A 27,753-nucleotide genomic window follows, 5' to 3' on the forward strand; every position below is an offset into this window, starting at 1 on the left:
ATTATTTTTTATTTGTGCTATACTGCCAGTGTGTTTTCGAACAGAATTACACTCTCAATGACAATACATACCTTCCAGAGATGATAAAGACTGCCATTGGGAGTAAAAAGTTGTAACGTAGCAACAGAATTTTAGTAATTCTTTTGTCTAATTGTGTTGTACACGGAAAGTTGTTCTGGCCAATACCAACAGGAACAAGAGTGCAGTTTACTAACTAACCCTAAATACTTGATTAAGTTTGACAGTATGCAATATGGCTTTTTATTAATCAATAGTGTGTGTATTTGACTGACTCTTCAATCAAAGTAGAAAAAGGTTTGACATTGGGGAGTGAGTATGGCTAAGAACTGATTTCACACTGGATTTTTAGAGGTTTATTAATGGTTATGACATGGCATTAGGTTTTATTTTCGTTTACCCTACCTTCTTTTATTGGGATTACACTTTGGTCTGGATTACAAAATACACTGTGCCTGTAAAATGGCTAAAAATAGTCCTCTAAAATGGCTTTAGTGTCTGGCCTGATTTAGTATTGGTATGATCCAACAATTCCAAATGATGACACATTTACATTATCATGTCCTTTTGTGAATCTATTAATTTTTTAATGTTTAACATCAGTGTGAAAGCGTGATGACTTAAGATAACAATCCGGTATGATCTGCGATCATACCGGATTGAAAGAGAGTTATAGTTGTAGTTTCATTTGAGAATTCACCACACCTTAAAACCAAATAAACCAGAGAGAACAGTTTACTACAACAATCAAATTTACCGTGACGTAAAGCAAACTGAACTCGGGTTCACAGGATGTAAAACTGTGTGATTCCAGGTGTCTTTACTCTTGTTTCTTTTTTTGTTATCTTTGCTTTCTGGATTTTCTTTCTCAGCTACTGGGGATCTAGCAGATACACGGCTGCTTACGACTGCACGACACATTACATAAAGGATTGTGTTCCTTATTCCAGTCACTGTGGAGTGGCAGCAGCTGACATGCTCACTGCAAGAACAAAAGAACGCTTACATCTTTGATGAGCTAAGGTCATGCCCTTACACTTTTAATCAGCCAAAGTTTTTGAAAATGTCAGTGAAGTCTTGAACTTGCACCACACCCTGAAACAAAAAAAACTATAACATGTAGTAGTATCTCCGTACTCTGATGACCCTGGATTCACTAATGCAGCATTCAATGCTCTCTGCATTTCTAGAGGAAATGAAACTTAACTATGCTCTAATAATGGTTAACATGGCAGTAAGGAAACACAAGGAATCTTCAGGTAATTACTGCTTATCTGAAGCCACGGTGGCACTAGTCCTTAAAGTTATTATGTTTGAGCAATGGAAAATTCCAGAGCTTGGTGTTGCAGGCTATTGTAAAGATTTGGCAGTTGTACATTAAGCTTTCTTTGACTTGATATTTTTGCATTGTGAATTTACTCTAGATAACGGTATGACGTTAGAGTTTACACTAATTAAATGGATCTTGGACTTCCTGAGTCAGCTTCACTTCAATTGGGACACTACAAGATAGTGTCTTGTCACCACTGCTATATATATTGTACACTGACTGTAGTCGCAGTAGTTACCCTGGACGTCATATAATTACATTTTCAGATAATACTGCTGTGATTATTTACTGGAGCGAGATGAAACTGAACATGGTCCGGCATGAATTTGCTGACTGGTGTGTAACCTCCCAGTTGCATTTGAATATGTCCAAGACCAAAGAGCTGGTCTTTGATTTTAGACGTGTGGCTCCCTCACCCACTTAGACTCTGATAAGAGGAGAGGAGATAGAGATGGTGACGGAGTACAAATATCTTATCTTATCATTGACCATAATTCATCCTGGGATCAGTGTGCTGATGCTGTTTTTAAAAAGGGCCAACAACGCTTGTATTTTCTTAGGAAACTTAATTATATTAATGTTGATAACAAAATTCTGACTCTTTTTACAAGTCCTTTATCGAGAGTATTTTCTCCTATTGTATTGTATGCTGGTATGGACATTCAAAAATCACCCTTAGGAATAAATTGGGGAAGATTGTTAAAACCTGTGAGAAATTATTGGTAAGCAACAGGTAGACCTGTACCAACTATATCTGACCAGATTGGCACAGAAGGCATGGATCCAACCCATCCACTAACAGTGGAGTTCAAGCCGCTCCCTTCTGGTCGTAGATATAGATACCCTAACGTCAGAACCAACCGAGCAAAAAAACTCATTCATTCCCATAGCAATAACCCAATTAAATAAGATGTGGGGAGGGATATGACTGGAGGAGGAATATATGTGAAGTACTGTGCAGTAGTTTCATTTATTTATGACATTAGGCCTTTTAGGGAAGTGCAACATACTCCTTTTTACTGTATTCTATTCATTGATGTGTGTATGTTATGTTCAATGTTCGTGTTGTGGATTATGACCTGTACTGTACAACAAATTGCCTCTCGGGGACATTAAAGTTTTCTAAGTCTAAGTCTATGTCTAAGAGTTTAGGATTAGTGGTCAGACAAAGCAAGCAATTGTCAAATTGTGACAGGCATTTACTGATATTTTATAGGCAATAGACAACAACAACAATTAATGGATTCATTATTAATAAAATCAAGTAATAAAATCAAGTAATCGTTAGATGCGCCCTTGAAAAAAAGACTCAAGTGGATTATAATGTTACTCAGTTTCTGCTGGATGTAAGTAATTCATTGTTTTTATAACATACAGTATAAGCACTGAAAACTTTGTAAGGCAACAAATACAGCACTCTGATGTCAGGGCTGTGTGTCGAAAAAAAGTATTAAAAAAATATTAGTGCACCTTTGAGAGGGGCCCATCAAAATGAAGCTTTAAAGGAGCAGTGTGATTTAGTGGCATCTAGCGGTGAGATTGCAGATTGCAACCAACCAAGTAAATACCCCTTTCCCTCACTCCTCCCTTTACAAGGGTGTAGTAAAAACTACAGTGGCCTTCAGGGAACGTAAAACCACAAAGGGCCCTCTACAGGGTTTGGTTTGTCAATTCTGGGCTAGTGTAAAAACATGGAGGTTCAACATGGCGGGCTCTATGGAAGACAACCCACTCCCTATGTAGATATGAAGGGCTCAGGCTATCGAAAACACAATTCTAGGTTAGGGGCTCACAAATGACATAAAAACATGCACCCATGAAAGAGTCACATACAATTGCATACCAATAGATCCCCTAAATCCCACACACTGGTCCTTTAAGGATCTGTATTGTGCATATATTGTATTTACACTTATATTATTGTGTTCTCAATAAATATAAATTGAATCAAATTACCACCCAGTGAATTATGCACTGAAAGCCTGGCGGCAAGTAGTATTCCAAGTAGCAGTTGGTATCTTGAGTTCTATAGGCAAAATATAATTAAGCCAATGTGTGCATTGATGTGTACTTGAAGTGTATGCACACAATGCACAGTGGGAGGAAGCTCACTCTTATCCCAGGGCCCTGTCGTGGGTTAATCCAGTCATGAAATAGTTCAGTTCTGGAGTGCCATCATATTAGAGATGGATGAGTTTGGGTGTAAATTTAATAATAATAATAATACTGTCAAATTATGGATCAACTTTTTTCAGTTCACAAAATATCTTATTTTCACAAAACTAAGACAAACAAACATACAATAAACTTTATTTCTCTGTCATCAGTGACCTGACTCACACAGATTTGAATCCAATGATCAGAGAGCAGTAGTTGGTTGGTAACATATTAGTGTATCCCAGCTACAATATGGAAGCTTACTTGGATCATTGTGAATGTTGATGCCAGACACTCTCATTAACACACATCCATCAGACACTCCCCAACAAAGCTGGGTCAATTGAATTTAAAGGGAGCGTTTACTTGAGCTGATTGCAGCATCTGAGGGCTGATTGTAGTTTAGCATGGATAGACTGCAGATACAGAGACTGTCAGAGGTGTTGATTCAATTGTGGATATTTTTAGCTATGGCACTATTTAGCATCTTTCAGCTGATTGTTTTGGTTTTACAGCACATTCACTGTTTGGTTCAGTTTTACCTCTCTCATAAGATTTGTTCCCAGCAGTAGTGGGCAGATATATAACATGGAGGTGCTGGTGGGGACTGTATGGGACCAAACCAGAGCTAAAGGGAGGCTCTAAATAACTAATCACTAATGTCTACTGGATGTGTAAACAGTCAACTATTAACTGACACATTAGCCATTATAACGTGATTATATGTTAATATTGTGTTTACATGCTGCACTGTCCCCAAATTGCCAAAACATGTATTAATGCAGATTTGCATACAGTTTTGAATGCAGGTGTTTGGACATTGCTTATTTTATTTAGGTAAAGTATCTGCATATTTCTTCCATTACTGTTCGAAAGACACCATCAAAAAAAGTTTAAAAGATTATTCAGTTGTGCATCTGTCAGTATAATGGGAGCTGACCTTCAAAATAAAAGCGAATACTTGTGTAATATCAAACATTCTCTGTTACGTATCTGGTAATATGATTATACCGCCTTGGTGAACCCTCTCATCGGAAGTACCACCTTTATTCCGGTGCCGGGTCAAGACTTTTATTTTGACAGTCTCCCTGGAAAGTTCCGTTTGTTTTCTTGCCTTTAGCGCGACAGTGGTGCTGCTGCTGAGCTTCAGCAGAGTGTGTGTGCGAGTGTAGATGGTGGACTGTTCCCGGTGAAAAAACAGCGACCCCCGGCCGCATTAAAATGCCTCATCGCCGCGTATAAACGGGCGAAATTCCGCGGAGGGGAGAGAGTCAGGTCTCCAGGCAGGTTTAGAGGAAAATAAAGGCAGGATGTTGCAAGTTTTAGCTTGTGGCGCCGTAGTTTTCCCCGGTCTCTTTTTCGCATTCAGGAGAATCCTGCCTTGTGTTTTCAAACACTGGAACGATGCCGACGTGGTGCTGGTCAGCGAGAGGTAAACTAGCTAAATTAATCCCTTTTTATTCACCATACCCTGACAAAATATCACCTAACACTAAGCTAATGTATAGCATTTGACCTTGTTTGGTGGCTTCTAGCTAGTAACGTCCCCCCCCCCTCCCCCAATTCAGTTAACGTTAGCTAGCTAACGTTAATGTGTTATTTTATTTTGTATATAACGTTAACGTTACTTCTGTTATCTATATTAAATTACCAGTATATTTATTTCGTATAGTTGATATTATCCTATTTTAATTTGTATTTATCATTATTGCTTTGGTGCAAAATGGGCACAGTAATCCCCAGATTCTTTACAAGGATGATTTGCAAATATCACAGCAAAACTATGGGTCCCTGTAGCAATATAACGTTAAGGGGGAAACACTACAGGTGAATAGGTAAAATATTTTAACTATGCCTATGATATCACCATGCAACTTCCCCAGTGGATTACTTAAGACAATATTTTCTTGTACTACAAGTTTTTTTTTTTTTTTTTAAATGTTGTGTTTAAATATGCAAATAAGGCGTTATCTTATTAAATATGCGCTAATTTGCACATACATTTCCAGAACAGAAATCGTAACATTGGGTAAAGCCAGGTTCAAAATTATTTCATTTTGATGAAATATTAGTCAACGGTTTTACAGAGGGGATTTCGGATATCTTTTTATCACTAGCTACATAAATCAGAAAATACTGTCAACAGCCATAACAAAATCCATTTTTGCCACGTTTTAGGTATAAGATCTAACATGAATCAGGCAATGAATGGTGAACAAACCCCTATGTAAAAACCTTCAGAATATAGATAGGAATGAAACGTATGGTGTATGTAAGGGCTACTGAAGTGGAGATTTCTTGCTCAGAGTATGAGAAGGCTTTTAAATGTATGTATTGTTCAATTCCATACATTTTGCAAGACACTACAGGTGTAAAGGGTAAAACATAACAACCAGATATCACCATGAAATCCCATTTGATTACTTAGGCTACATTAACACAATGTTCAGTGTTAGAACTATACCGTGGCCTTTTGGGGGAGCCCACTTTTTTTTATCCACCTGGGGGGGGCACCATACAGGATTTACCCTATTATACTTTATCGACAGGAATTGATAGGTCAAACAGCCACCCACAAATTGTCTATAAACGAAGCATCAGGCTGTCTACAGGGCTCCAGACTAACTTTTTTTCACTAGGAGCACAGTGGCCCCCAACTGAAAATTTTAGGGGCGCAACCAGAAAATTTAGGGGCACACACCGTATATCAACATGCTAACCAAATATTCACATTTCTTCTAATTTCCACTGTATTACTAATAAATACTTTGATAGTAGATGCAGAAATTACAATGTGCTGTTTCAAATTCAGTGTCCCTTTTGAAGATGCGACATAGGTTAACTGACTGTTTAGGCTACTACTGAACCAATATCGGTACCGATACCTGAAATTCGGTTCTGTTACCCAACGATACCTTTTTTTTGGTACTTTCTCATTACAAAACAATTATTTCAGTTGTAAAAATGATTGGCAAACCTATTTATCCTATGTACTTAGAACATTATGTTATTTTATTAGAATATGAAATTAAACAAAAATACAAATAAAACCCCTCCCTCTCTCCTCCCAAACCCATCCCTACAACCTATTGCATTGAATAATTATTCATTTCTTACTCACTGTAACTTTTATTCTTGTATTTGTATATTCTTTTTTTAGCCTGTTTTATTTTCATCATGACTGCTTTCGGCTCTCCATTAATATCATATCGCAGCAAACGCTGTCTACGTGATTTTTTGAAAAACTGTAACCACACTTGAAACCACTTTATCAGCATTTCCGTGACTCACTGTGACTTCAACAAAACGGCAGAGCCGACCGCAGCTATGCGAGTGTGTTTGTGTCAGAGCTCCGCTCTCTGTCAATTTTCAGAGAGGACAGATCAGCTTGAGCTTACGCGCTCCCAGGTACTGAAATTTCGACGTTTAACGTGTAAAAAAGAAGAAAAAAAAAGAAAAAAGGGGGGCAAAGTTACTGGTCGCACATGCACGACTGGATGTAAAATTCACCCGCGCACTCTCAAATTTTGGTCGCAAAATGCGACCATTTGGTCGCAGTCTGGAGCCCTGGTCTTTGAGATTTCACATGAACAACAACATGGTTGAAGTTACTCAGGCTACCGAAGAATACCATAATTCCTCCGTTCAATTAGGCCTAAGCGACGCACCCCAAGCTTCCATCCGTTTTGCCAGCAGCGTGTTGGCATTTGAACAAAGTGCTGTGTGTCCAGTGTGTGCAGACTGTAGTTACATTATTGCCTGAGGCCTTTTGGAGGAGCAACGTTTAAGTTTTAGTTTGTGGTCTCCCTGCAGGGGAAACAGTCTCAAACATGTTCTGTTTGAGCTTCAACTTTACTGTGCAAACAAAAGCGTATTGGGAGTTGCACCTGGAATTGACACCAGCCTGAAAATAACCAACAAGAACACCAAAGGATGCAGCCAATGGCCAAGTGTGACTTTGCTCAAAATTGAAGTGAATTAGGCTTAAATCGCCATCATGCATGAATGAATGAATATTTTTGCAATTTTACGCATAATAATCCACGAAGATCACATTACACGAAACTGAAATTGCAAGTCAAAATGACACACTGTTAATATTTTTTATATTTATATTGTTATTGTTATTTTTTATTTTTTTACAAATCACGTTTTCAGGGGAGCCCATGTCTTATTAAGGGGAGCCACGCTCCCCCGTAGTTCGCACCCTGACAATATTTGTTGTATTACAAGTTTTCTGAAAAAATATTGTTTAAATATGCAAATGAGGCATGCTCTAATGCTAACTTTTGGTGAATTTAGGGAAAATCTATAGGCACAAATAGACAAAGTGTGGTAAAAATAAATACCTAAATGTATATTTTGGATGTTCCCCCCCCTAATCTGAAAGAAGACATTTTATGGAAGCAACAAAGCACAAGACCTCAAAATTGAAAGTTTTTGCCTGTATCTCTCCATAACTGTAACATTAGTCATACCATAGAACACTGAAAGATACCTAAAGCACAAGTGCACACTGAGCCTTGATATAAATGCTATTAGACATTTCATATGTGCGTGTATACAATTAGTCTGTGTATTACACCAGGGTCAGACTACACAAATTCAGCCCGATGTTGACCCGACAGACATTTCGCAGACAAACGTTCAGAGTCGTGCCCGATTATGAGGGTCTGGATCGACGAATGTGCGTCTTTACCTCTTGTAGTATGAGATAATCGAAGATCAGCGATCTAATGTCTGGGACGCTTGACGGCCACGACGCAGAAAGTCTAGCATGTCAGTCTTTTTCCGCCTAGTGCGATATATGCTATGACGTGTTCGTTGACCAATAGAAAGAGAGAGTGCTCTCTGGCGCACATACCGTATGTAAACATGGCAAAAAGAAGGAGCGACGCGGCTGCTGCTGTCCGGTTGGAGCTCCGAGACACAGGAAAGATACACACAGTGCCCATATAGGCTTCTTTCACGACAGCTATCGGCCCTCTTTTTCCCAGCATTGTACGCTAGTGGGCTCGCCTCTAGAAGTTATCAGTTTCTCTTCTCCGGCCACTGACTAGCAAAGAAAACAGGCTTCACCCTCCTACAACCACGATGGCTGCACCTGATTGGACGAACGTTTCACGTGGGGCTTCTGGCTTGTTTGGAAAACAGTCTATTTTACGAAAATAGTTCACCGAAATGTTTCTGAAAACATTTCATGCGAGAAATAAGCTATGCGGTTGCTGAATCTGTCTTTATTTCAGATCGACAACGGCCAGTTTAAAATATTTTCGTGGTTTTTCAGAAGCTGCCGCTCCTCCAAAGCGTCGACCTACGAACTTGCCCGTGATCTTGACAACAGCACGCGATAATTGGTCTGGGGGCTGGTCGGTGTGATGCTTGTAGTGTTGCCACTCTTCCATCCAAAACACAGCAAGAATGTATGGCACAATCTGTCTAGTCTGACATAGTGACTGTTGTGAAAAACAGTGTTCTGATCCTGGCATTAGAAAAACATGTAACGTTACCTATGAGTATTCAATGGTTCTACTAACATGCATGTTTTCATGATGGTTTACATAGCAATAGGTAGTCTGGGACATCATTAAACCTTGTATCTACCAGAGGCCTTGTAACTACTCCACATAGGAAGTGACGTTTTTGTTACTTGTGAACAAACCTGAGCTTGATGCATCTATTATTAGACATTCTGTCAACAAACAAAGTCATTACATCTGCAGCCTCTTCAGTAACTTTACCGTCTCATGGGTATTGCAAAGTAGTAATAATTGATATAGTTTGTGTATGCGTGTGCGGGTCAGTATGACTTGCTCACATGTGCACAGCTCAGTTCATCGCTCATTTGTACGCTGTCACTCTTGCTAATCCTCCTCTGAGCCCTGGTCAGGGTCGACTGCTGAGTTAGCTATGCACTGGAAAACACTGAACCCTACTCCTGAATAACGCTTCAACTCATTTACTAATGTTCATCTAACGGAAAATGTTCCTACAAGCAGCCACGCCTCAGGGGATATCGCACTGCTTTTTCACAACTTAACCAGTCTCTAAAGTCTGCTGTGCCTAGTCTGCCACACAGGTCCCAAGCTTGGAAACCTGAGCCATTCCTCAGGTTTCACGTTCACTAAAAGCCATTAGTGGATGTGGGTTTCCACTTTCCAGCAGTATTAAAAGGAAGTGAAGTTAAGGGTGGAGGCAGGCACATATGGATTGAAGATGGGGTGTGGTTTAGGCAATTACCAGAGAAGGGGCTGCATTTACTTTTTACAGTCATGATGTGTCGGTGAAGTGATAGGTGTTTTCTATGGCTGACTTAAACCTTATTTGTCATTCTATTCCTCAAGATGACTAAGATTGTGCTGATATGCAGTGTCATAGTGGGCTGTGCCAGTGCTGTAACTTTTAAATGAGAGAAAAGGCTTTGCAGTATAACCATTAGTTCAAAACGAGAGACTGTTAAATAAGAAGTAAGAATAATCCTCGGTCGCCACAAAAAAAGCTAATCTACGCACAAACAGTTGTTGAGAGGCAGCAAAAAAAAAAACCCTCTTCTCCTTATTTGTAACTGGTTTTATATTGCTAAAAAGTGTAACGCGGTAACACTTGACATTACAATTGATATTAAATGAAATGATTAATCCAATATCAAAATTTTTGAGTAATTGACTTAATAGTTTTAGCCCTAATCATCTCGTGACCATCTTCGGACATTTCAGACTATCATTACCTAAGATGTATTTTGTATGTCTGCCACACAGAGAGAACTTCCCTATATGTGGCCAGTGTGTTTGGAAAAGAGAGAAGTGGGTAATGAGTGTCAGCAATGAAAACCATCGTGTCTGAACTGACAAAAAGATGTTATGCTACTGACCATATTACTTGTTTGACAGGTGATCTCAGGAATTTAGATGTCATCTCTTTAAATAAATATATGTGAAGCCCATGAATAAAAAAATGCAGTAGATAAAGTATTAGGTACACTGGACAATATGGTGGAGTCCAGTACAATGACACCAGAATCTTAAAATCCTTAAAATGACAACACAGTTGAATCAAAAGCTCTGAAAATCTTTACTTTAAACCAATATACCAATATACAGTATATATACCACTGACTACAGGCCATAGTTCACCCACATTTAGGCCTGCAACTAATTAATTGTAGTCCCTAAAAGTACAGTAAATGGTGACCAATGGGAATGCCTAGAGCCCAAATAGCTTGTCAGTTTAAACAAAGCAAACGTTTCAAGATCATTTTCTGTTGATTTGTCTTATTGGTTAAGTGTTTATTCACTACTACCAAAGTGGTTAAGGAACAATGCAGTTAGTGATGTAGCTGCATCCATTTGTACGATTTGTGTGGTCGTGATAGGGCAGGGAGAGAGAATTCCTTCTTGCCGTGAAATGCACTTAACCCCGTTTTACGTTTTTTTTTTTTTTTTTTTGCCTCTGCTGTCACTTTTTCTTTCGCTCTGCTTTAGTGGCAATGCAACTACAGATTAAGTAGCCCATTTACTGGAGGAGCAAAAAAAAAAAAACACCACTCCTGACTGTCAGACACTGTGCGTGTGACAGAACATGAAAGCGCAAGTCGTCCATGTATATAACGGAACAGTCAGTAGGAAGACTTGGTTGCAGTGAAAGGGTACCCAAGGTTGTTCACCGACCTGACACAGCAGGAAAGAAAAGCCAACATTGCCGAACAAGGCAGCAAAGCATTCTTTCCTTTTTCCCCTCCGCACGCTACTCACCCCACTAACCTCAACCTTTCATCAGCAGAGAGAGAGAGGGTTATTGGCGGTCACACAATGAATGGGCTGTGTAAAATCTGGGTCTTGTGATAGAGTATGCGACCATACAGCTCTAGAAGTCAGCGAGGCGTGGAGGAGGGGGTGTTTTTCTGGGGGTAGAGTTCGTAGGGGATGGAGAGAGAGAGAGAGAGAGAGAGAGAGGCCAGTTAGTCTTTTCCAGCTCAGGCCTGTAGTTTTGTAATTGCTGGTCACGTGGCCTTCGTTGCCTTGCCGGTGTCATGGCCACATTCCCATGGAGATTGGTACGAGGTGACAGCAGGTTCCAGCAGGAACACACACAAATACACTCTTTGTTTTTCAATCTTGCCATTTGCAACACACGATTTACTCGTTAAAAAAGAGAAAGAAAGCCGCCTTTATTGGCCTTGTAAAACTGGTAATTATTTACAGCAGGACTAAAGGTCTAAAGCTTTTCTAGCGCTAAAATTCACAATATTCACTCTAATCAGATGTGGGTAGGGTCCCAGTTGTATTGGCTTGGGTAATTGGCTTTGTGACAATATATCCAATACCCGAGTGGATCCATGGGGTTTTACTACCAGCTCTGATCACATGGTTTATACTGTGATATGCAGGGAAAACGACATGTGCTGCTGCCGGTGTTGGTGTTCTGTCTACCTAGTCTGTTTGGGTATTTTGGATCAGGTCTAATTATCTGGGTCTATTCAGATAGTGTCTGACTCCCTTACGGCCCCTTTTGGATCAGGTATATTTTATTTTTGAAAAATAATTCATGCTATGTCTGCTTTGGACCAACATTTTCACATCCGTATAGTAGAGGAGCTAGAAATGTAACATTTGTCCTTAGGGCGGCCCTTATAAGTAAGACCATGTGGCCAGTAAAGTCCAAAAGGGTTTATCCCTTTGAACATGATTGTGCTTAGTCAATGAGCACAATCTGTTTGTTACTTTATTCATCCTCTGGGGAGCATACATGGGGATAACGTGTATGTACTTTGAGCCCAACAAGAAGCACACAGACGTACACACTTACTTGGCCATTAAAGCTTAAATACTGATTCTGATAAACTGGCCATTCTGGACATACTTCTCGTGTACGGAAATTCTGTCAAAATTCTAGGAAATTCAGTCATTTGTTTTTGAGATACCATGCCAGGGACAGGGCACATTATGACCTGATGATGAATGTAGAGAAAGGTCAGCGGTCATATTAGACAATCCACTGAGGACAGTTAATATCTAACTTTTTTTTTTTTTGTGATATCTAATCAACAAGCTGGATAACCAAAGCAGCTTGCTGACATCCACTTGCTAGCAGGCAGGATCTTAGTAAATGATTATATTTTTGACTCAATATAGACCTTTAAACTCCATGATTCCTTCCATAATCCTTTTTCTAATTATGTAGCTCCAGGAGTACAGTCCTGTAGAAATATTTATGCTAATATAATTCATATCTGGTGGTAAAGTAAATTGATTGTCCTTAGCTCAAATCTGTTTAGCAATGTCGTAATATAGTATTAATCCTAAACAAGGCCTACAAACCATAAGAACATGTTTAAATTCAAAATGATTTTTCTTTGTGGCCCACTAAAGCCTCTCATCTATAACGATCGAGGGCTAAGTACAGTAATTGTCGCGCTAGATGCAATTTCACAAGGTAACCTGCGTTTGTCTCCATTGAAGGTGGTGATGTGGCAGACCCACACGGTGCAGTGAAAAGCTGAAACATTTCAACACAGTAGTTTGTTAAAGGGGTGACTGTCTATTATGGCTGCAGTGAGCGTTGGGGAATAAATTGCATGTTTTCTGATTTTAAAGCAGCTTACTGTCAGTGCTGCCAAGTTGGAGAAGAGCCAGGGAGAGAGCTTGTCTGAGCAAAAGCGGCCATTCATAGTTTGAACAAATTGGTGATATAATCCAACGTCCTGTTTAAAATGAACAGAAATGAACTCTGTTGAACCGTTACGGGGGGGTAGGGACAGCATTTTTCTGACTGTAAACTGAACTTTCATCAAGTTTTGTTTTCAATACAGCCACAGAACAACACAGTCACAAAGGTTTTTAATGTACAAGTTAATATTTAACAAATCTCATAGGTTCATGACTTGTGAGTGTACTCTTAGGATATTTTACTACTAGTAATAATATATATATGCCAGTGAATGTTGTGTGTGCCTTATGCCATCTCGCACAGTGACACTTCAAATGGAGATGTACCAAGTTCTCCTATGTCACAGGTCTGTTTATAGACAACGAAAGTCGAGGCCAAGCATTGCTAATCCCGTGATGGTACACTGAACTTGTAGGTCTGACTGCTTGAGTTGTTCACCTGAAGGGAGACTTTTTTTCCAAACTTGACCTAGATTTATCAGGTTTTACCCAGGCCGTAGCGCTATCAATAGGCTAACAAATCAGATTTGACGTCATTGGACATTGGTTTTGTGAGGCTGTACTTAGGCACAGCGGTGCTTTGAGCTACATGCTAATGTCAGCATGCTAACATGCTCAAAAAGACAATGCTAACATGTTGATGTTTAGCAGGCATGTTAAAGCGTAACTCTCGCCAAAATGCAACCTAGGGTCTTTTTGTGAATGTACCCGAGTCAAACTTTCGTTTAAAAGCACATTTAGGACGGAAGCGCCACTTTTAAGATTTACCGTATTTTAGTTTTTCGGTCAAATGGCCTTTAGAATGGGAGTGATAGGGGCACTTTTATGCTAGCCTCAAAATAGCTATTTTTAAAACACTAAGAAGGCTCGACACAACATGAAACTTTGCTTAGCCCAAGACGACGTCCTCAAATATCTTGTTTTGTCCACAACTGAGGAGAGAAGAAACTAGAAAATATTCACATTTAAGAAGTTGGAATCAAAGAATTTTTATTTTGTCTTAAAAAATTACTCAAACCGACTAATTGATTATCAAAATAGTCGGCGATTAATTTAAAAGTTGACAACTAATCCATTAATCTTTGCAGCTCTAATGTTCACAATCTTAGTTTAGTGTGTTAGCAGCATGCTAACACTGGACCAACAGACCCACATTGCCTTGGCTAAAAACACAAGACCTAAATACCCTAATGTTAAATTAGATGCTATAGCTGCCCAGAGTGGGATTCATGAGTGTTCATCAATGTATTAGCTCACTTTATGTAACCTTTCTCTCTCAATCCTTTTATTTGTCTCTTTCTTAGACTGGTGTCCTCCATCCATGCCGTCATGGCAACCACGGCAGGAGCCATCGTTGTGGCATCATGCCGGGACAGCGTCGTTAACGGCAGGTTAGACTTCATGTCATGAGTCTCCTTCATGAAATATATGGTTACTAGTAGTAAGGTTGATTGTCACGGTCAGTGGTTTACCAATTTTCTGTGATAAAGCTTTCACAAGAGTCCGGGACCTGACTGAAAATGAATTACTTTGCTGTGCTCCAGAATTGCGGCAAAGTCAGAGAATAAACCAATCTAAATCTGTAAATTACTCACTTAACTAACACACACACACACACACACACACACACACACACACACACACACACGAGTCAAGAAACAGCCTGCCTATGTGTAAATGTACTGTTAGCATTGTACTGTGTCTTCCGTCCTGGCTTCATCACAGTTCAGTGTCATATTGACTAAGCATGATATATTTTTATGTATCTATATATCTTCCTCTTAGAGAACCACTTAGCGATGGTGACATTCACAAGGTCCCGCACACCAACTCTTCATAGGTTTGTTACTTTATGCTACTGAATTTGAATAAAAAAAGCTCACATGCACGTTTTCTTGTATATTTGTAGCAGTGTTTCTAGCAGCCTGGTCTCTACAGTATAATGGCTGCACTAGGGTGGAAACAAGGGTTACCACTGTACCTATGCCCGGATAGTCCAGGGTTTAGCCTGCCCTAAATATCCTTGAAGAAAAAACAGTTGTACTGCCTAGCTATGTCTGTACTATAGGGTTTGCTACATCGCAGCTTGGCGATCTTCAGATATGGCTGTACTGCTTCATGTCATAGATGCATCACAGGCCTTAGCCCATGAGACTGGGTTGATGTCTATTGAGAAGGTGCAGCACAGTGTTTCCTCTATGCTTAACCAATTACGTCATGTACAGTCTGGGTTTAATAAAAGGCATCTTTCTGTTTGTCTCTTAAAAAAAAAAACTACCTGCTACCTGGCAGCAAGTTAGTGTTAGCATAGCATTAGCCTTCCCGTGCAGTTTAGGGAAGTGTGGCGCTAAGCTAATGCTAGCGTATTAATCCTATTGAGTCAGCGGCCAAACCCCGGCAGGCCCAGTTTCAGGCTGCTAATCTCCTCCGCCCCTCCCCTTCACCCATGGGGCTTAATTCCTCCACAACGCTGCTCAGTTCTGCTGTCCTGTGACGTGCACACAGCCTGGAGCTTATGAGACACATGCTCCAGAGTCAGACCCATGAATACTCCATCACAATCTGTCACATTATTTAGCCTTCGTTACCTCAGTTGCTGTAACTTTTGCAAGGGGTTTTTTGTGTGAAAAAAACTCCAATACTGAGGAAACTGTATTTTATACAGCTGTGCTAGAGTAGGCTCCATGTCCATATGTTGAGTGTGTTAGCATATTATACCTCATCCTCACACAAGGATGATTTAGGCATCGTGTTCTCATCATGAAACAGCTGAACTGACCAATACCCGGTGTCACAGAAAGTTGGTATAATACTTTTAAGGGAAAATTCTTTTTGTTTGCCTAGTTTTGGCCATCATTCCTATCAGTTAATAACATTATACTCTTTAGGTAATACTGCGATCTGGGAAAGCAGCAACATCACGATGCGGACGATGCGATAACGATGGGACAAGAAACCCAAGACAAATTTAAAACAACATTTACAGACCGACTTCTTGGTTGAAATTTGACCCTTCGTACTTTCAGTAGACGGTACGGGATTGTCAACATTTTGGGTGCACTCACTGGAACCCAATTTTTTTTTAGGTTGTTACTGACATCGATGGTTGAGAGTTTTTGGCCTATATTCATTTTTTACATAAAGTTTTTTTTTAAATTCATTTCATTTATTGTGACTAAGTATGTACTAAGCAGGACATTTACTGTTGAAAAATTAGCTTTGTATTTTTTTTTTTTTATACCACTTCAAACATACAGTATTTTTTGGCATGTCTAATACTACAGCCGACATATACTGTAGGCTGATATCGATATATCTATTATAAGCCAATATTGCCCAATGCATTGGCTTGCTTTATTATTTGGTCGAACCCCAGCAATCACTTTTGCTTTTACCTCCAAATAGAGTGGAATATATTATATAGCTAAACTGTTGGTTTGCTTAAAACAGGTCTGAGTGCTTGTGTTTCTTGCCCCATTGGCTTTGTATTTGTCGTTGTCGTTATGTTTCCAGATATTAGCAATTGAATTTGGTGACTACAATGTCATTTTAAACCAATATAAATTATGCCTAGAGCTACAAAAGCAAGACCAAAAAGTTGTAATAAACTGGAACTATCTGCAACCTAAAAAAACCTGCAGAAATATAACCGCTCTACATATGTATGTTTTACAGTACTAAAATTACACATGCCGTAAGGGTGCAAAGATGCTGGATGTAGCCAAAAAACGGGTAGCTTTACCTTTTTAGCTTTATTCGTGCTTGGGTCAATGGATCATCTGGACTACATTTACCTTAAAGCAGTAGTCTGGTCAGTGTATAGGATGTGTGTTGCTATGTACTGGTCAGCCCAGTCGGAGGTCAGTAGGTCAGCTGTGCCCTGCAGCTTTACTCCGTGCTGTCCACATAATTAACCATCACGGTAATCGGTGCTCATTAGGGTGCTGCAGCCATCCAAGTTGTTTCTTATACAGCACTTACATAAGCCTGCCTTAAAGCCTTCGCATGCTTATGTGAGAGAGGCAAGGCATATAGGTTAAATGAGTTTCTGTGTGTTTTCACTTTGACTGAAACTGCAGGTCATTCAGTGTACCATCTACTCTAATACTACTTCATCATTAAAGTGATGGTTCAGAGTAATTTCACCCTAGGCTGCTTTGCACCTTGACCTCGAGCCAAACAACCCCCCAAAAGCTTTTTTCCCTTGTTATAACGTTGGTCAAGTTAGCGTTATCAGCTGGTTAGCTTAGTGCAGGCGCTAATGGATCCACGTTTGTATCTATACCAGAAGTATATTTAAATAACCTGCCTGATGGAAACTCTTCTCGGCTGCTAAAAAACTAAAAATCCCTATCCTTACTTGAGTCAATATAGTGTTTAGTAACTCCTAAATAATGTTGATTATTCACTGACGTCCAGTGATCACCGGTTAATGAGCAGCTTATTTCTGCACAAGTCCGTGTTAACACAGCCCATCTCACCTCTCACCCGGCGACAGAGAAACAGGCTGGATAGTCCGGTACACTGTTGTTTCCACAACAACAAAAACACAGCAGTCTCTGAACTCAGGTTGGGAGTTTCGATGAAGTTGGATGTAGTCCAGTTTTTGTCTAATGAGCGGACCCTTGCAAGCAGGATTGATGGAACAGGTGGCCGGCTAGCGTTAGCTTTCCACCTAGTTAGGTTATACTCCAGCCCCCGTTCGCGTTTCACCGCTGAGGATGTCCCCCACCCCCCCCGTGATCGCCCGCTCCTGCGGCTGCCCGCTACGGCCGCCGCAGCTGGTGCTGCTCGCTCTGGCCACTGCTGCTGCTCACTGGTCAAACTAACCTGTACGGCAGGCCACAGCAACCTCTTATTTCCGAACATTCATCTCTCCCCCGCCCCCCGAGGGCCGGTGGTTCGTTATCACGTTAACTGTACTACTATGCTTAGCTCCGTAGGTGGTAGCTCAAGCTTGACGTGCTTCGGTGATATTTTAATTCGGCTTTACACAATGTGCATATGGTTTCGACTTGTCTACTGAGCCGTCCGGGAGTTTTGGAAAATAAAAAGCGCCATTCAGGATTTCATTGCTGCTGTCTTTCGCCATCATGGTTGCAGCCTGCAGCAGCAGGATGTGTTACGAGGAAGTGGCAGCTTGATGATAAGTAACGGTGCTGCAAAGGGTCAAAATAGTAGCCTGTTAGGCACGACGCCAAGCCGAGTGAAGTGTAAAATAAATTAATAAATGCCGGCATGCGATTTAAAAAAAATATATATATCACGTCGGCCCTTAATCGCATTGCGATTAACGCTGACAGCCCTAGTATTTACCTGTGTTTTTGTTTGTTCTTCCTCAGGCACTGGCTGGCCACCTACTTTGTCATCTGGTACGGTGGGCCCTACATGACCTATGACATCATCGCCATGTACCTAAGTCACTTCCACCGCTTCCGCGTCAAAGGGCACGAGGACTACAAGCAGCATTCACTGAGGACCATAAACTCCTTCATCCGCAGAGAGTTCCTGCTGGTGTTGCATCACATCGCCCTGCTCACAATCCTGCTGCCTGTCACACTGGTGAGGAGGGGAGGGAGGGGTGCTGAGAAAAATCAGGCAACGTTGATGAGGTCTTGTTGTCAGTAGTCCAAACCAATAATTAAGAACAAAACTGAATTTAAATAATAAAAATAAGAAATAATGCTGGCAGCATTAGGGCTAGGTACCGAATTCAATACTTGGCACCGACCGAATTGCCTCCATAGTATTGAAAAATGCCTCGTCATTCAATACCAAAAAACCCAAGGAGTAAATCTCATCAGTGACAGTGAGCCAATAAGCATGCGGCATGCTTCTACCAAGATGTGATAATGTTTGGGATTGGCTGTCTAACGTTACACGTCGTAGAGACACGCAGGAAAAACTCTAGACAGTGAGAGAGACAGGGCTCAAGTTGTAGAAGCTGAAAAATAAATACTAAGATTTTTGCCGTAATGTGTTGTAATTTATTTATGTCAAAATGGATTTGTAAAATCGGGATCGAAAAAAGAACCGGTATTAAAGTCACGGTGTTGGTATTGGTACCGGTACCGGAAATTTTGGAACGATACCCAGCCCTAGGCAGCACTGGTAGTGATCGATCACTAGTTTGCTGCAGTGGCTGCTGGTAGGAATCACTGACCTGTAGTGCTGTTGCTAACACGATTAGCATCTCAGATCATCTACACTGCGGGATTACCGGCTGTTTACTACAACCGTTATGGATCTCACGGGGTTGTTCAATGTGTGACAGTGACACCAGTTTGTGACATTTTTTTGGGTTGTCATTGCTACTGTAACGTAAATATATTTGAGTTGGATGTTGCTGTCTAAAGCTACTACTACGCTCTTTACTGGTGTAGGTTCTAAAAAATCAAAAAAGCAGATACTAGCCTTCTTTGTAGGGCTGGGACGATTCGTCGACGTAATCGATTACGTAAATGCGTCGACACAAATAATTTGCGTCCGCGCGTAGAAATCTATAAATAACCGGCTGCCTCCAGCAACAGCGCAAGTATGCATTCCTCGCAAGTTCCACAACACGTTGCCGATATGTCCCGCCACTATCCTCGGGCCGGGCCCTTCATCAAGTATTTGTGTTTTTTTTAATCATTACTTTATTAGCCTAATTGGGTGGGGAGAAAGCTATGCCTCTCCATCTTCTCCCGTAGCTCTGGGTTTATGTCCTGCACTGACTTGAGTGTGAGGTAAACTGTGCTAAAATCGTGTCTCCCCCATCTGTAGCACTGTCTTCCATAATTGCGCAACCAGGCCAGATTGTTTTAGATATCTCACGAGTCCTTTATAAAGTCAGTTATAACGTATTAAAAAATTGCAGTTAATGTGTCGGGCCGGGCCCGGACACAATGAGCACTGTAGACGTGTGCGATTATCAACATAGTGACACAGAATGTGTTCCCACTAGTAGCCCAACGGTACGTTAGTCCGTTGATTCGTTTTAATGTCCCGCTATGACTTAACAATAAGCATCAGCAAACGTGTTATTTTTTTGGTTTACCATCATCATGAGTGACCCAATAAATTACAGACTGTTATATTAGACACTCTGCAACTTGCCTTATGTTGGATTTATTTGATACATCTGTTTTCATATGTTGCCATAATTGCACTTTTTTTTACTGTAAGATTAAAGGGACAAGAGCGTATTCATTATTCAACTACTACTGTTAAAAAAAGCAAATACAGGCTACTCTTTTTGCACTTGCTCTGTTTAAGTTTTTATTTTTGTATTCCTCCTGAAAGTGACTTTATTTTGTTGTTGGATTGATAGCCTACATCTGGCTTCCGGTTGCACTACAAATTCATTTTACTTGAACAGTAAACAATTTTAATAAATAGAGACTTGAACCTTATAATAAGAATAATTGAGCAATGGGAAATAATCGCTAATTGAAAAATGAATGGTTAGATTAATTGAAAAATGAATCGTTGGATTAGTCGTTTAAAAAAATAATCGTTTGGGACGGCCCTACTTCTTTGTTAATAGTAATTGAAACATTTGTCTTATTTGAGATATTTTCGAGCTGAAATGATAAGTGAAGATCAAGATTAATTTATTGTCATTCTACAACACAACGGAATGCAGTTTGAAGTAGGGCTGCAACTAACGATTATTTTAATAATCGATAAATCTGTCGATTATTTCTTCGATTAATCGATGAATCGGATAAAAAAACAAAAAAGCATTAATTTACATCAACTCAGTACATACTTACATACTTGTTTAGTTAATAGTTGTGTAAAGGTAAGTAACCCAAAGACCAGATACAGACCACACACACACACACACACACACACACACACACACACACACACACACACACACACACACGTTCACTTGAAGCTTATTCATTAAATTATTACCAACATTGTAGTAAGTGCAAATTAAGTTCATTTATACACCACATTTAAACCCAGCTTAAGATGACCAAGTGCTATAAAAGAACTTTAAAATGAAATTAAAAAGTACAACACACACAAATATATTTGTCAACAATAACTGATATGGGACAAAGCACAGAATATATACGTGACAATAGATTGAAAAATGAATGGGCCAAAAAAGGCGAGTGATTAAAAACTTCTTTAGTCTTGCAAATTCTACCACCCCTGCTTTACTACTGTTATTAACGAGCTAACGCTAGCTTGTCATGCTGGATAAGGAGTAAACACCACACCAGAAGAGCTACTGGAGGGACGTTACGTTCCTCACTTCAAAATGGAACAACAGTAGGATTCTGTAGTGACTTTACCCTGCTGTTGAACTCCCTTCCTCCGCATCAAGGACTCCAACATCTTTACGTTTTAGGTGCTGAATCACCGTGGTGCGCCCGTGCCATGCCACATGCTTTTGCTTATCTCGCAATTAACACGTTTTCGATTTATGTAGTGTGAAATGCTCCCACACCTCGGATGACTGAGGTCGAACTGATTTCTCTGCCTCCTCCATGTGTTTCAGAACAATGTTACGGGTCTCTCCGGTCTCTCTCCGTATTTCCTCTACCCCCGTGCTGCTCTTTTTTCTTTTCTTTCACTACGCGCCGCTCCGCACTCCACTCAACTCAATTGCTTTTATCGCCGCGACTGAGTGGCGTGTCGCGCGACGCAACAAATCGATAATGAAATTCGTTGCCAACTTTTTTTAATAATCAAATTTTCTTGATTCGTTGTTGCAGCCCTAGTTTGAAGTCAGTTTAGGCTACACAAGAAAAGAAGAAAGAAAAAAAAGTCGCTCAACAGAAAACATAGTCTTTGACAGTTGATTAATTGTTTAACTTTTAAAAATTAAGAAATGAGTGTGAATGTGATTTTTGTTTTTTTGTTTTTGCTAATTTTCCATCATAGTTAACTTATTATATATTTAGGATAATGACTCGCTTGAACTAAACAAGGTATTTTGATGTCAATTTGCACTTTGGGAAAAACATTTTTTGTGATATTTTATAGACCAAATGAATAACCAATAATTCAGTTCAAGTGCTCATTGCATGGGTAGAATCTGGTCTCAAATGCAAGTCTCCTTCAAAAGCAATCCAAGGCACACTTTAGGGTTTGTAAAAAAATAAATAAAAACTTTATTTTACGTGGCAATATGCATTTAAAATGATGATCTATTGATCAAGAAAATCAGTCCTTAAAAAGGATTATACTGGTGCTCTTGACATTATATCAAAGAGTTCCCACTTGCGATAAGTCATGTGTTCTTTGTACTGTCCACTGCCAGTAATGCGTTATTAGTGTGTGCTATAATGTAGTGCATTGTTTTCAAATCAATCCTTGCTTTAAGCTGCATTATCTCTTAATGAGTACTTAAGTGACAATAATTAAACAAACATGATGCTCACTGTCATTGATTACCAATCAAGTATTTTTTTAAGTCTCTGCAAGTCAGATTTCAACCTGTACTGAGAGAAAGGGACCTAGATGCTGCCTGGAATGTAGGGAAGAGGCAATACGTTTGATTAAAAAAAATGTATGCTTTGGAAAGTAAGGTAAAAATATACCCATTATAAAATACGTTAGTGTGCAAACATGCTAATCCACCTGGTTCTCAAAACATCTATTATCTCACCGTGCCTACGTGCAGAATTACTGCACGTAACCAGATCACCTCACAACATTGAGTACACATGGTTTCAATCCGCTTGTAGCTTATAGATTAAAAACCTTGGCTTGTACAGGCCTTGCATTGTAATAAGATGAACGAAAGCAGTTTGAACCAGCAACAGAATGAACCTACTACTGAACTCAGATTTGGCGCTAGTGATGACGTTTGCTTTCTTGTCGTATGTTCTAAAGTGGCAGTGATTGCTTAGCCTAAAAAAAAAAAAAACTCAACAAACTACATAGTTTACAAAGTGAGTATATTTCTTTGAATGAACTAGAGCCTGAACAATATGGGATTTTTGAGAGCAATATTGATTTTTAGAGGGGAAAAATTCACAGATTAACAATACGGCAGCCGACATAGTTTACTTTTGAGCTGGAATGAAAATAGCCCCTTTCTATGTTGTTTGTGCACCAATATGACTATCCAAAGGTACTCAAAAGGCTGCTAATAATTAATTCATAAATAAATGTGTAAATTAACATCAGTACTGTGTGTTCAGTATCAGTCAATTGCTGACCATTTTAAATAAAAATAAAATGGTGTAATAGAATTGTATGTTCAGTATCACACTCAGCTGGACCAAGTACGTTATGACATTTCTAAATCACCCCCAGCATCGTTTTCTGCATTACATGTTCTGTTTTCATATCTGTGCACATTACAAATAGTGAGTTGGTATCCTAAACTGCCAATTCTGCTCGGATAGAATATCCTTTCTAAAAGAAATTTACACACTGAAGCAAACACTTATTGAAAGTACTTCGTGGCTTGTATACCAAAGTGCTTTGAAGGGTCGTCCAACAGCCTCTATAACTTTCCGAAACCAACAATCAGGTACTCAGTTAATCGTGTCTCACGTGTCTTTTCACTTTTTGGAGTATGCTTTTCAAGCATGAGAGGTGGATTACGCTAATGAGGCAGTATACATTTACTAAATCCTAGTACTTAAAAACTGAAGAAGTATTGGTCAAACTCCATGAAGTTCTCAGATTTATGCAGTAGAGCGGAATACTTCACTGATTTACTGCATGGTCCATTTACAGTCCAACATAACTTCAAAGGAATAACTATTGTTCAGGCTTCAAGGTAGTAAATGGCAGGAAAGGGAAGAGAACAGTCATCTAGAACTTATTAATTACCTTCTTTGAACAAATGGCAACAAATGATAATTGTTTTCTTTTCCGTCCTTGAATTGTAAGTGGTGCAAGGAGAATGAAAGTTGCAGGTTGTTTTTGCTGAGGTACAAGTGTTAGTGGATTGCAGAGAGGACAAATGGGCGCCAGGCAAAGATCTCAATGTACAAGAAACGGAAAAGATTATTTGAATAGATGAATATACAGTCAGTTAAGCGAGGGCAAAGGGGAAGCAAGCAACAAAGGAGGAGAGGTAGTGTGGACCATGATGACTTTTAGTGCAGGTATGAACGGCAAATTGGAAACCCACTGAACTGTTAAACCCGAGTTCACCGTGAACACAGTTTGAGCAGTAGAGCATGCAAGGAAGTTCATAATAGGTCTTCAGTTTCTGAGCAATGCCTTACTCTGATGATTTCAGTGTTGGTCAGAATAGAAGCTACTTTATACTGTATTGTAGTCATATACAAAGACTTTTATTTTCTCTAAAAAATGTTTTTTATATTTTTATATAAATCAAATTTTTTACATACATACATATACACTTTAATTAAGGTTATTCCAGAGCTTTTTCCAGACTGTCTTCACTCGGCCGATAGAGTATTTATATGCCATAGAGTTTACAGAAACCTGTAACATAGCCACTCTCCTCTCCTAGTGGTATCCCAGGTTAGCAGGCCAGGTGCAGTGGAAACTCGACCCTTTTGTTTGCAGTGGCAATATGAGATCACATTACCCTACATTATTCAGCTCCAGCTGCAGTCATCCTCTCTTTTCTCTAAACTCACCAGCCCTCTTTTTGATTCACCTCTTGTTCCTTCACTCATCAGCCTTGTGCCTGGGTAACACGTGAGCTGGTAGAGTTATCCAGCAAGCCTGTTAAAGAGAGAGTTCAGATTTTATGAAGTAGGGTTGTATGAGGTATTTATTTATAGTCAGTGTATTACCTGTAGTAGATGGTGGTTGGCACGACCCCAGGCAAGAGTACCGGCACAGAAGCTGACCAATGTACTGCTAAACGTATTTTAGCAACCTGAAAAAAATCTACATCTATCATTTACAATGTCTGCTCCTCTGTTTTTTTTTTGCCAGCTTTCCTTTCTGGCTTTAACAGCAGGGACTGTAGCTTTTTGCCTGTATTACGTGTCTGTAGGATTTCTGTAGGATTATCGTTTGCTCTTCTTCTAAAATATGCGCCTCTGGTAGACTAGTCCATGTTTGCCATTGGTCGTATGGTGCAAACATCGCCCCTTTTTATCTGAACACGCTCGTCGCTGGATTGGGAAACCCTGGGTTGATTGAACAGGTTGATAACCACCGTCGTGTCACACCTTATGCGCGGCCGCGGTTGTTAGGTTTGGTAACGGAAATAAATCCAGGGCATGTTGATCTTGCTTCGTAGTATAGGCCTCTGGAGGCAGACCTAGACCACAACAACCTAGATGGAGCTATGGGAGAACTGGGTTATGACTGGCGAGAAGTACGTCTGGACTATTCTAATTAGTTGGCTGTCACCACAACCTGTGCTCATTATATTTAAGCCCTATGTTTACAACAACAATGAGATGGAGGCGAGCGGTGCATTAGAATAGCATGTTGAGTTCATCAGGTGCATTCGGATTGTTTACTGAGGTAAAAATACTAATCTTTACTAGTAAAAGTACTGCATTCAAAACTACACTCAAATGAAAGTGCAGAAGTCTGATCAACAAAATGTACTTGAATCAAAATTAAAAGTATTCAGTAAGTTTTATTATTTTATGATTAGGAAAGTTCACTGGATTATGTTTTTACTATTTAGATGTACTATTTATTTTAGTATGTATTTGACAGGTAAACATGGTGGAGGGTAAAGTTTAAATGATGCCTTATGCAGCATCTTGAACATACATAGACAAAGGTAACACACACCCATGGCAGGTGGGGGTGGGATGAGCTAGGGAGTTTGTTGGGGGTGGTGTAAAGTTCCCCTCTGTCGTCTCAGTCATTCTTTCATGGGCAGATGGCAAGGCCGCGTCTGGAGCCGCTCATGCTTTATTCATCATCAGCACACAGCAAGCTAGGCTACCAGACAGTGCTTGCTTTTTGTCTGGACTTTATCCATCTAGGCTGACTCACCTATTCTAGGATGGCCTCTCTTAACTCCACAGCACTGTGCCACTGGTCAATATTTGAAAGCTTCATTCATTACTTATGGACAGGACATCACTCCCGCCTCTGCCCCGGTTCTCCTCCCGCTGCCTTTTGTGCCATGTTGAAGTTGTGGTAAAATAAGACCTTATCTGCCTTTGTGGATCTTGATACTCTTTTCATACTCATTTCTGAACTACATACAAGGCTCCCTAAAAATAAGGCTAAGCAACGGCACCTTCTTTTGCCTGTGTTTGGAGGACACAAGTGGAGTTCTCCATTGTGACCGGTCTCTTGTCTGTTGGAGTTGAAAGACAATCCTCCTCAACACGTAAAGTTGGGAAATATCACACAGCCACGTCAAGTTTACAAGCTATTTGTATTTTGAGAGGTCACCATTGACGTAAATATATCACTTAAATTGGACCAATAAGAAATCCACTGTAAAGGATGCCATCCCAGTATAAACCAGAATAACATTGGCATCTTGTTAGCAGCTGGGATATGGTGTGAGTAATCACGAGTTTATTAGACTTATGTATTTAAGAATTAAATAGACATAAGGATATACTGTATGTACCATTAATCTGGCACATTATTGTGCACCACCCGTTTTCTCTTCTCTTGTTAGGCTAGATGCCGTCATTTTTTCAGCCTTTTTGGCTTTCAGGTCTTCCAAAGCCACCACATCTATGAGCTGTCTAAGAGCATCCTTTCCCTTGAATTGGGACATGGCTTAAGACTGTTGGTAGATGTGATGAGAATTCAAAAAGATTTTTGTCCTGGCTTATACAACCCTAATATTTCCTGTTTTTGTTGTTTTTTTAAGATTATTTTTGTGCATTTTAGGCATTTTATTTGTATAGGACAGCTTAGGGGAGACAGAGGGGCAATGACATGCAGCAAAGGGCCGCAGGTTGGAGTTAAACCCTCGGCCGCTGCGTCAAGGAGTAAACCTCTATATATGGTCGCCCGCTCTACCAGGTGAGCTAACCAGGCGCCCATTTCTCCTGTGTTTTAAGAGTGTAACACTACTGTACAACCTGCTTTTATGAAACTTATATAGATTAGAAGTTGTATTTGCAGTTTTGATTATAGATACTTACACAAACGGCAGCGTGTGACAATTGAGGCAAGCAGAGCCATTTTGGCCTTAGTTTTGTTTAAATGACATCTCTCAAGTACACCGAGTGCTGCTGTCGACTGGTAACTGAAGAGAGCCTGCCCATGCCTTCCTGCTATAACAGATTGCACTGACATCCTCTCTCACCAGATATTACACAAAATACTAGAACATATTATAAATAACTATATAAAACTAGAGCACCTTCAGTCCAAATCTATCAGAATCAACCGTGAGAAACACGTGCGTTTAAAACCTGATATTACCCCATGTCTTGTAAAACCTCTCTTACCATATCATATGTACACTAAGACTGTTCCAGAAATTGTCCGTGAATGTCAGCTGTGTTTTTTTTGTTTTTTTCCATGCTCATGTTTGTTTGCTTACTCTGTGTGCTCCGTTTGTCTGTTCCTCAGTTCTTCAGAAGAGACCAGGGGGATTTCTTCATCGGCTGCTTGTTTCTAACAGAGCTCAGCACGCCCTTCGTCTCCCTTGGGAAGATACTTATTCAGGTGAGACAGCGCGTACACACCTTGCATTTACCA

The 27,753-nt window shown here is 40.0% G+C and overlaps 1 protein-coding gene across 1 annotated transcript in view; it reads left to right on the forward strand.

Annotated features, from left to right (window-relative positions):
* The first annotated feature begins 4,618 nt into the window (after positions 1-4,618).
* The window catches only part of tlcd3a (TLC domain containing 3A), a 31,723-nt gene continuing 8,588 nt past the window's right edge, over positions 4,619-27,753 (forward strand). The window contains exons 1-4 of the mRNA XM_078265352.1: positions 4,619-4,937; positions 14,475-14,561; positions 18,513-18,732; positions 27,625-27,720. Coding sequence (XP_078121478.1) covers positions 4,816-4,937; positions 14,475-14,561; positions 18,513-18,732; positions 27,625-27,720 — 525 coding nt within the window. The 5' untranslated portion in view covers positions 4,619-4,815. The remainder of the gene's footprint in view (positions 4,938-14,474; positions 14,562-18,512; positions 18,733-27,624; positions 27,721-27,753) is intronic.

Source organism: Sander vitreus, chromosome 13 (genome assembly GCF_031162955.1).
Source record: "Sander vitreus isolate 19-12246 chromosome 13, sanVit1, whole genome shotgun sequence".
NCBI classification, from domain to species: domain Eukaryota; kingdom Metazoa; phylum Chordata; class Actinopteri; order Perciformes; family Percidae; genus Sander; species Sander vitreus.